The 10,865-nt window shown below is 50.9% G+C and overlaps 1 protein-coding gene across 1 annotated transcript in view; it reads right to left on the reverse strand.

The window, feature by feature from the left end:
* Positions 1-2,536, reverse strand: part of LOC112123110 (glycine N-acyltransferase-like protein 3) — an 8,166-nt gene extending 5,630 nt beyond the window's left edge. The window contains exons 1-2 of the mRNA XM_026650526.1: positions 2,502-2,536; positions 929-1,058 (exon numbers count right to left, since the gene is read on the reverse strand). Of these exons, the coding sequence (XP_026506311.1) occupies positions 929-1,006 (78 nt within the window). The 5' untranslated portion in view covers positions 1,007-1,058; positions 2,502-2,536. The remainder of the gene's footprint in view (positions 1-928; positions 1,059-2,501) is intronic.
* Positions 2,537-10,865: the final 8,329 nt, after the last annotated feature.

A 10,865-nucleotide genomic window follows, 5' to 3' on the forward strand; every position in this document is an offset into this window, starting at 1 on the left:
TCTGTTTGGAGCCACCCACTATTTATTGGGGGGTTTCAGCATCTCGTCATCTTCTGCGCATTAGGTGAGGTTTTTGCCCTTCTTCAACATGGCTGCCCTCTCCCATCCCTGCCAGTGGGGCTGACACCACAGGCTGCCCTTACCTCACAATGATTTCAGGGGGCTGAAGTCTGGGAAGATGGCTGCCCCAGGCTCTGGGTACCAAAAATGGGGGGCAGGGGAATGTGAGGAGCAGCAAGGAGAGGCGATTGGGGAGTGAGTGGGGAATGCTAGGGGTTGGGGTGAGTGGCAGGGAGGTGGTAGGGATGTGGAGGGGAGAGATATGGGGAAGGGCTTATGAGGGACAGGGTGGGGCCTGTCTCTAACCACCACCCTGGGTTTACTCTCCTGATTTAGGGGTCTGACACCTTATTTGTGGGTCCTGGCCTGGTATCGCAGGGGAGACCCTGAGCGTGGAGGAGGGGGGACAAAGGGGCTGGTGACCCCTACACACACTTGAGCCATGTGATGGCATGGAATCATGGAGGGAGCCAGAGCTACCCATGTCTTTGATTGGCTGGCACGGAGCCTGCCCATGCACTGACTGGCTGGCACAGAGCCTGCCTGTGCTGTAACTGTTTGATATGGAGCCAATCTGCCCTGTGACTGGCTGGGGAGGTCCCACCGGCTACACTGGGTGAGCAGCAGGAATTTGCTGGATTTGGAGCTTGGGAGACAGGAGATGTGAGTGGGGAGGGAGTGGCTTGGAAAGCAGCCAGCACCTATGGGGAGGGGCCTGACCCCCCAGCTAGCCCTTGACCAGGGGTTGGGTCTTGCCCCCAGCCAGCCCAATCTCCACCCCATCACCCTGGGGAGAGAGAACTTTGTGCCCTGCTCCCATCCCCTTCCCAGGAAGTGGCATGTGGGAAAAAAGATGGGTCCTTGTCACCAGCAATGTATCGGGCAAGCGCCTCCGTAGTGTCCCCTCCAGCAGCCGCAGCTTGGAGGAGCAGCTCAGGATCAGCATCTGTGGTGTGGATGGGCCCTCGGCAGATTCCAGCAGGGATGGCACAGGAGATGCCCTGTGGGGGAGAGACCCATCAGTTCCCTGTGACCTTCCCCCTGCCCCCCCCCCATCCCTGGGGACACGAGGGGTGTCTGCAACCTTCCAGCCCTGCCAAAATAACAAATGCTGTGGGTAGACCTACAATAACAAACCACTCTGGTTACAACACCTGTACCCACCAGAAACCCTACAATAACCACCCCAATGGTTATATTCTCAGTGCAGCATTTCCTGTGGATTTTCCTCTCCTCCTAAGTATCAGCAGTTAATGTTTCAGCTTTTCAATCTAAAAATTACTTCTGATGAGAATTTGCACAAGTGGTGCTTGGATGTTCCCAGAGCTCATGGAGTGGCAGGTCAGTACCTCAACTGAGTCCAATTTCTCTTGTATCTTCACAACATTTTCCCCCACAATTTGCTAAACTGTGTTTGTGAGAGTCAAGACCCTACAAAAACATACCAATATGGGTGCTTCTCCCTTGCTCACCATACCCCCTACAATAGAATCATAGAATCTCAGGGTTGGAAGGGACCTCAGGAGGTCATATAGTCCAACCCCCTACTCAAAGCAGGATCAATCCCCAACTAAATCATCCCAGCCAGGGCTTTGTCAAGCCTGACCTTAAAAACCTCTAAGGAAGGAGATTCCACCACCTCCCTAGGTAACCCATTCCAGTGCTTCACCACCCTCCTAGTGAAAAAGTTTTTCCTAATATCCAACCTAAACCTCCCCCACTGCAACTTGAGACCATTACTCCTTGTTCTGTCATCTGGTACCACTGAGAACAGGCTAGATCCATCCTCTTTGGAACCCCCCTTCAGGTAGTTGAAAGCAGCTATCAAATCCCGCCCCCCATTCTTCTCTTCTGCAGACTAAATAATCCCAGTTCCCTCAGCCTCTCCTCCTAAATCATGTGCTCCAGCCCCCTAATCATTTTTGTTGCCCTCTGCTGGACTCTTTCCAATTTTTCCACATCCTTCTTGTAGTGTGGGGCCCAAAACTGGACACAGTACTCCAGATGAGGCCTCACCAATGCCGAATAGAGGGGAATGATCAGGTCCCTTGATCTGCCGGCAATGCTCCCACTTATACAGCCCAAAATGCTGTTAGCCTTCTTGGCAACAAGGGCACACTGTTGACTCATATCCAGCTTCTCGTCCACTGTGACCCCTAGGTCCTTTTCTGCAGAACTGCTGCCTAGCCACTCGGTCCCTGGTCTGTAGAAGTGCATGGGATTCTTCCGTTCTAAGTGCAGGACTCTGCCCTTGTCCTTGTTGAATCTCATGAGATTTCTTTTGGCCCAATCCTCTAATTTGTCTAGGTCCCTCTGTATCCTATCCCTACCCTCCAGCGTATCTACCACTCCTCCCAGTTTGTCCTGTCTATGTCTCTGTGGCCCCAGCCATGTCAGGGCTGGTCTGTGCAGGACTCAGGTGGCCCCAGTAGCTCCCACTTACCTGGATAGTCTCTCTGCTAGGGTAAGGGGCAGTACCCCTGTGAAGATAGAGAGACAAGGTGTTCGTGAGGCAGTGAGTTCCCTGCCTGGCAGCAGCTGGTCCTGTGTCCGCTGGGTCTCGCTCTCCCTCTCCCTCAGGGGCTGCTCCAGCCTCTTATCCCTGAGTGAATGAACCATTAACAGAGCCTGTGCCTGGCCCGGAGCTGGGGGCAGCCACATCCCTGCAGTCACAAGGCACTGCTTCCATGGGCAGGGAGAGGTGAGATGATTTCCTGGGGCCAGCAGAGTAGAATTCTGAGGAAACATGAGCACAGCCAGGAGTGGGACATGGGCAAACCAGTTTTCTGGTGCCCCTCTATCCTGAGTCCGACCCACAGCTCCTGCTGTCCCAGCCCTGGGCTCCCCCACTGCAGCTCCTTCCTAGCTTACGTTTCTGTCTGTTGCTTTGATTGAGAGTTGTGTTGGGAGCCCCCAGTCTGGGCCCCTCTTCTTGGCTTCATCTTTGCCTCGGCTTTGTGTCTCTCCTAGCCCTACGTCAGACCTGAAGGAGGCACCCCAAATTTCAAGACTATCCAAGGAAGCATGGGGATTTCAGAGCACTTAGAAAAATTGGTTTTAAACAGAAGCCTTCTCTATTTTAACCATAGCCGACCAGGCGCTCAGCTGTAAAATTGTATGAAATTAATCAGCAGTAGCTGCTTTGCTATCTCCAGATCCCCAGCATGGGACAATCCTGAAAGTACAGGGAGCTTTGAGCAGTGTGACGGGGCCCATGGATCTCGGTGTGATGGTATCCACTGAAGGAGAGCACTGTTACCAGAAGTGCCCATTACTTTGGGGTATGCTCATTTATTAGGGTTACTCCTGGGGGAGGGTGGTTCTGTAATTCTATTAATGTACTGCTTATGTCACTTGTGTGTTCATATGCAGCTCTGCTCTTTCCTTCTGCAAATCCCCTCCCAATGGAGCTATCCTGCAGGACCTAGGTTCCCCAGGACTGGGTTCCTCCAACCCTAGAACCAGATGAACACACACACACACACACACGCACGCACGCACGCACGCACACACACACTAACAGAGCAAGTCTGAGCAGACTGGGTCAACCAGCACTCTCAAGCTGACCCCCTTATATGTCCCTGGACTCAATAGGCTGGATCAAGCAGCACTTTCAGCTGCCACCCTTATATGCCACAGGTTTAACACGTTCCTATGCCCACATTCACGTCACAATTGTTCTAGTAGTAATAGTAATAGTGATAACTACACAAGGAGAGCCTAAACCAAAATAACAGTTACATTATTTAAGGTTAATACCTGAGGTAGAAAAGAAAACAGAGAGAGAGAAGAGAGAGAGGGATCTCACCCACTTCATGGAGCTTGAACTGGTCAGGGTTCCCAGGTGATGGTGGTAGCTCAGGGTCCTGAGTGCTGGAGACAGGCAGAGCCCCCAGCATGATCAGTCAGGAGATAGAGTCTAAGTGGAACTGATGCAGAGATTGGGTCCATGCATCAGAACCCTTACTTGAACATAGGTAGGGGTTTTTGTAGAGAAACAACAATGGTTCAAGGGAGAACACTAGATTTGTTTCTGAGTAAACTGATGACTCAAGGGTTTTCTTTAGGCTAGACAATAGGAGCTGATCACTCTTGGCTATGGGTAGTGTTTTCTTCCAGGGAGCTCACAATGCAACTAGGCTGCTTCAGTATTTTGGATATCAATCAAGGATTCATTACTAGAATTGGTCTGATAACTGCTGAGCTGGGTGTGTACTGGTGTAGGTTCATTAACCTCTGGAGCAGAGATCCCCCATGATGCAGTGCTTCCCTGCTTTTCTGGTCCCAGAGTTCAGTGCGGTTCTCTATTCTCCATTCTGTGTGCAAATGAGATGAATCCCTGTCCCATCTTTCATGCAGATGAGGCTAGGGGAGTTGTCTCTGTTTTCCATTCTGTATGCTAATGGAGATATCTTAATCTTGTCACCCTTGTCAGGAGGGGTCTAGGTGTGTCTCCCAACGCCCTTCACTGCTCTCTGCAAGGCTTTTCTGTGATTGGTTTTGGTTCAAGCAGAGACTGGTCAGGGGGGAACGGTGTCTTTCATGAGTCAGACAGGCTAGATAAAAAGCAACAGAGGGTCCTGTGGCACCTTTAAGACTAACAGAAGTATTGGGAGCATAAGCTTTCGTGGGTAAGAATCTCACTTCTTCAGATGCAAGTAATGGAAATTTCCAGAGGCAGGTATAAATCAGTATGGAGATAACGAGGTTAGTTCAATCAGGGAGGGTGAGGTGCTCTGCTAGCAGTTGAGGTGTGAACACCAAGGGAGGAGAAACTGCTTCTGTAGTTGCATAGCCATTCACAGTCTTTGTTTAATCCTGATCTGATGGTGTCAAATTTGCAAATGAACTGGAGCTCAGCAGTTTCTCTTTGGAGTCTGGTCCTGAAGTTTTTTTGCTGTAAGATGGCTACCTTTACATCTGCTATTGTGTGGCCAGGGAGGTTGAAGTGTTCTCCTACAGGTTTTTGTATATTGCCATTCCTGATATCTGACTTGTGTCCATTTATCCTCTTGCGTAGTGACTGTCCAGTTTGCCAATGTACATAGCAGAGGGGCATTGCTGGCACATGATGGCATATATAACATTGGTGGACATGCAGGTGAATGAGCCGGTGATGTAGCTGATCTGGTTAGGTCCTGTGATGGTGTTGCTGGTGTAGATATGTGGGCAGAGTTGGCATCGAGGTTTGTTGCATGGGTTGGTTCCTGAGTTAGAGTTGTTACAGGCTAGATACTGCGCCCTGTTTCCCCAAGAGCACAGAGCTGACTGGTATCAAGTCCCCCCGTTGATGGGGTGCTTGCGCTGAGTGAGTATCCCCTTCACATCCTTACTCTGTGGTACTGCGTCTCATCTTCTGTCCATTGCAGCTGCCGCATCAGTCGTTGTGTCCAGCAAACCAGCAGAACCAGACGAATTGCTAGTATAATTTGGAAACCAATGATCATCACAATGGGGTGAAAGATGATATTTAAAAGACCTGTTGCACTGGGGCTCCACCCAAGAGTGAGGGCCTGTGTTTTCACCTTAATGGCAATGAGACCCATTCCCAGTGAAATGGGGGAAACCTCCTTGTAGAGCTCAGCATAGGCATTTAAATGTTGTACAGTCCATAGAGGCACAGTAAACGTAATATCACAACTAACAATGGTGGGTTACATTACAGAAACAGCGATTAATGTAAGGCACCATGTGTTGGACCCAATGTCCATTAATCAATACGATATTGCATCTTGTCCTTACACACACACATGCTTTACCAACATGGACAATAGCATACCCCTCTTCTTGGATAACATCCAAGGAACAGGTTGCCCATTCATCCCAACTCTTATGGCTAGTTCCAATCAAGGGAGCACATGCAGGGGCAGTGTGAGAGATATTCATGCCCTCTAAGTAGATTTGATCCTCCTTTAGAGAAGTCTGAGGGTGAAGAACCAAATGTTCTTGTTGATCCAATTTCAACACATGGGGTCCTGAAATTGGGGCTCTTAAACGTCGGAGGGGAGCAAGGTTTGTGATCAGAGGGTCGAAATTTAAAACTGTTTTTGGTTGTTGGCCCAATTCCACTCTGTACAAACCGGGCTCATGAAATCCCTCCAAAATGGCAGTATGCCCATAGAATTTAAACCAAATTGCTGGCATGAGCTTGTCACAATGTGTGTCCTCTAATGGAACTACCCAGTCTGGGGGACCTTGCTGAATCAGGTCATGTCCAGCTTAAGTCCAGTTCAGTGGTTTCCAGTTTATGAGGAACTGTGTGATATTCTTGCCTGCTGGCGTGATTGCAGACAGCTGCAGTTCATCTCCGGGTAACGGAGGTGTCTGAGTTCCAATGACAATGATAAAAAGCAACAGAGGGTCCTGTGGCACCTTTAAGACTAACTGAAAAAGTGAGGTTCTTACCCACGAAAGTTTATGCTCCCAATACTTCTGTTAGTCTTAAAGGTGCCACAGGACCCTCTGTTGCTTTTTACAGATTCAGACTAACACGGCTACCCCTCTGATAAATGACAATGATGACACTTGGGGCATGGTTGTTCCCCAAACAGCGGAGGAAACCAGGGCTACCCTGCACCTTCCGCCACCCAGATGGCTGTCACTGGGTGTGTTTGATGGTATACGTCCCATTCGAGACCACAACGGTTTACAAAAGAATGGGATGGAGTCTGGGGTGGTTTTAGTTTCATAACAAAACTTGAGTGACTCTCCGGTGGCACTCTGCATGCTATTGGCAATGTTTTCCCAGGGGCAACCTGAGGAGTTGCCAACAGCGTAGAACTGGTAGCAATGCTGCAGGGCCAGGGGGTTGCTCCCATTTCCATAGAATCGATGCATGTGGCACAGCAATTTTACTTTCTGGGCTCCAGCTGGCAAGCATCTCCAGAGGCTCAGAGGGATCACAGGTACAGCATAGAGCCTGGACAGCATCAGCCTCCAGACACTTATGAACAACAGGGTGCTGGTGCACCGGTGGGATGTCATGGCTCGTGTTCCGGACCTGTGAGGGGGCAGAGAAGAGAGAACACACTCCCCCATATATACTGGGAGAATCTGGGTCTTTGCTTCATTGCTAAGATGAGGATCATATTTTCAGAAAAGTTCTTGGCAGATTCATGAGGCAGCTGGTTTAAGGTCATCAGTGTCCAGCATTATAATCTTCACTTATAGTTCCCTCACCCACAAAGCTGGAAAATGAGGGATTTGTTTTCTTTGTTTTGCTGCTCCGGTTCCAGTTAGCAAAATGCATGTTAGACTAGTTTGGCTGCAAAGAAGAATTCTGTGTATACGGGGGACAACACCTGATACCTGGCAGGCTGCAGAACTGGGCTGACATCAGAATCCAAACATCCTCTGGTTAGTGCAAGCAGAGGCATTCCTCTAATGATTGGACTTGATGTGATGCAGTATGAATGTCATGGTTAATTCAGACCAATGAGGAGAAACAGAATCAAAAACACTGTTTAAACAGTGCCCCTTCCGTCCGGCCCCCCCATTCCCCACTGCTCACCTCTTAGGACTCCTGACCAATTTAACAGCACAATACATATGTTAACAAACTTAAACAAAGCCTTTGTTTAAGTTTGTTAGCATATGCATTGTGCTGCTAAAGACATATAAAGAATTAATGTCCTTCCTAGTTGTGTTCTGCTCCCTTAAGGAGAGCGCAGCCCCTTCCCACCCACCACCCACCACCCACCTCCCCGAGTGGGAGAGTTAGCCCCAAGTCTTTCCAGTATCCCGTACCCCCTAACTCTTGCTGGTACTGTGTACTGGAGAGTACCACCCTACTTGCACTACTGCCCGGGGTACCCTTGTGGCTGGCAGAGCTGTGGCATGGGGCAGGTGGCTAGTGGAGAAAGCGTGGTCAGTGGCTGTCTGTGCTTTGCCTGGGCTGCTTGCCAGGATGCAGACCTCCAGAGGTGCAAGTCGGGCCTCATTTGCTATGGAGTAAGGGGGCGTTTTTCCCCCTGGGCCTTGGTACCCCCCCCCCCAACTTTTCATGGGTCTATCTGCTCCACTTTTTGCCCCACTTTGCATTGCAGGATATTATCACCTGTAATGTTCAACCCCCCTCTGTTGTTGGGCTCCCTATGTGTGGGCTGAAGCAGGGAGTCCCCCTTGACGGGGTCCCCAGTGTGCAACCTGGACTATGGGACCACTGAGTACTCCAAACCCACCAGCTTGGGCTGTGCCTCACACTGTGATGCTGATGTCAAGCTACAAACCTCTGATAGACACTGCAGTTACACAGCCATCCACAGGCAGGGACACACCCAGATGAGTTACATGAACGATCTCCCAGCCACTCACGAACCATCAATACAGAGGCTCTATCCATTTCCCCCCAGCTCCCCAGCCTTGCACCCCAGAACTGCACTGTCTTACATTGCTCAAGGCTCCCATTGGCATTGCAATTTCATTAAGTTTGACACGCCTTCATAGGAAAATGGACATGCACCAGCCATTGTAATGTGAGCTGAGATTCCCCCAGCACTTCAACCAAAAACATACTGCTTTAGGTAAAATAGAAAAGAGATTTATTAACTACAGAAAGATAGATTTTAAGTGATTATAAGTAGCAGGCATAGAGATCACAGTTGAAACAAAATTAAGAAACAAAATAAATTCGCAGTCTAAATTCTAACTTAAACAGACAAAGCAAGATTTGAATCAAGCAGTGTCTCACCCTAACGCAGCGGTTCTCAACCTGCGGGCCTCATGTGGCCCAATTAGCACAGAGCTGCGGCGCAGTTATGTGCTAAAAAAATCTAGTCCCTGCTGCGTTTGGTAGGGTCCAGTGTCCGAGTCCCAGCTGCCCAGCCCTGCACAGTGAGGTCCAGGTGTCCGGGTTCTGCCTGCGTGGCTGGGTGAGGATGGCTTTAAACTGGGGCCATGACTCGTGCCTGGCCAGGTTCCTGCAGTTTATGTCCATCATGGTGCCAAGATCTGCCAGAGGCATGGGAGGAGGGGTGTCAGATTTTGAGGGAGCCCTGGGCAGCCCTCCCTTACCCCACGCAAATGAGGCTGAAATCACCTATCTGTACTTATGCCAGCTGTGCCAGCCCCCAGGCTCCACCACCTTGCACTACTGCCTGGGGGACCCTTGTGGCTGGCAGAGCTGTGGCATGGGGCAGGTGGCTAGTGGTGGAGCCTGGGGGCTGGCCCAGCTGGCATTTTACAAAGGATAGGGCACAGGCCTGTCTGATGCCAGGCTCTGGGGGTATGTCTACACTACGAGAGTAGTTCGATTTTACTTAAATCGAATATGTGGAATCGATATTACAAAGTCGAACGTGTGTGTCCACACTAAGGACAGTAATTCGACTTTGTGAGTCCACACTAACAGGGCAAGCGTCGACATTGGAAGCGGTGCACTGTGGGCAGCTATCCCACAGTTCCCGCAGTCCCCGCTGCCCATTGGAATTCTGGGTCGAGCCCCCAATGCCTTCTGGGGAAAAAAATGTGTCGAGGGTGGTTTTGGGTAACTGTCGTCATCCAACCGTCACTCCCGTCCTCCCTCCCTGAAAGCGCCGGCGGGAAATCAGTTCGCGCACTTTTCTGGTCAGTGACAGCACGGACGCCACAGCACTGCGAGCATGGAGCCCGCTGTGACTATCGCTGCAGTTATGGCCGTTGTCAACACCTCGCACCTTATCATCCACCTTTCCCAGAAGCAGATGCTGAGAAATCGGGCAAGGAGGCAACGGCAGCGCGGTGAGGACCTGAAGTCTGAGAGTGGCACAGACCTGTCACAAACCACGGGACCCCGCGCCGAGGACATCATGGTGGCAATGGGTCATGTTGATGTTGTGGAACGGCGATTCTGGGCCCGGGAAACAAGCACGGACTGGTGGGACTGCATAGTGCTGCAGGTCTGGGATGAATCCCAGTGGCTGCGAAACTTTCGCATGCGTAAGGGAACTTTCCTTGAACTTTGTGAGTTGCTGTCGCCTGCCCTAAAGCGCAAGGACACCCGGATGCGAGCAGCCCTGACTGTCCAGAAGCGAGTGACCATAGCCCTCTGAAAGCTTGCAACGCCGGACAGCTACCGGTCAGTCGCGAACCACTTTGGCGTGGGCAAATCTACCGTGGGGGTTGTTGTGATGCAAGTAGCCAACGCAATCGTTGAGGTACTGCTGTCAAAGGTAGTGACCCTGGGAAATGTGGAGGTCATCATAGATGGCTTCGCCGCGATGGGATTCCCAAACTGCGGTGGGGCTATATATGGAACTCACATCCCTATCCTGGGACCGGCCCACCAGGCCAGCCAGTACATTAACCGAAAGGGCTACTTTTCAATGGTGCTGCAAGCACTGGTGGACCATAGGGGACGTTTTACAAACATCAACGTCGGATGGCCGGGCAAGGTTCATGACGCTTGTGTTTTCAGGAACTCTGGTCTGTTTAGACGGCTGCAGGAAGGTATTTACTTCCCGGACCACAAAATAACTGTTGGGGATGTGGAGATGCCTATAGTGATCCTCGGGGACCCAGCCTACCCGCTAATGCCCTGGCTCATGAAGCCCTATACAGGCGCCCTGGACAGTGAAAAAGAACTCTTCAACTACCAGCTGAGCAAGTGCAGAATGGTGGTGGAGTGTGCTTTTGGACGTCTCAAGGGGAGATGGAGAACCTTACTGACTCGCTGTGATCTCAGCGAAACCAATATCCCCATCGTTATTGCAGCTTGCAGGGCCGGCCCCAGGCACCAGCTTCTCAAGCAGGTGCTTGGGGCGGCCGTTCCGGACAGGGGCGGCAGTTCCAGGTATTCGGCGGCAATTCGGCGGACGGTCCCTCACTCC

The sequence above is a fragment of the Terrapene carolina genome, unplaced genomic scaffold, assembly GCF_002925995.2.
Source record: "Terrapene carolina triunguis isolate 2854851 unplaced genomic scaffold, T_m_triunguis-2.0 Scaffold90, whole genome shotgun sequence".
Classification (NCBI taxonomy): Eukaryota; Metazoa; Chordata; order Testudines; family Emydidae; genus Terrapene; species Terrapene triunguis.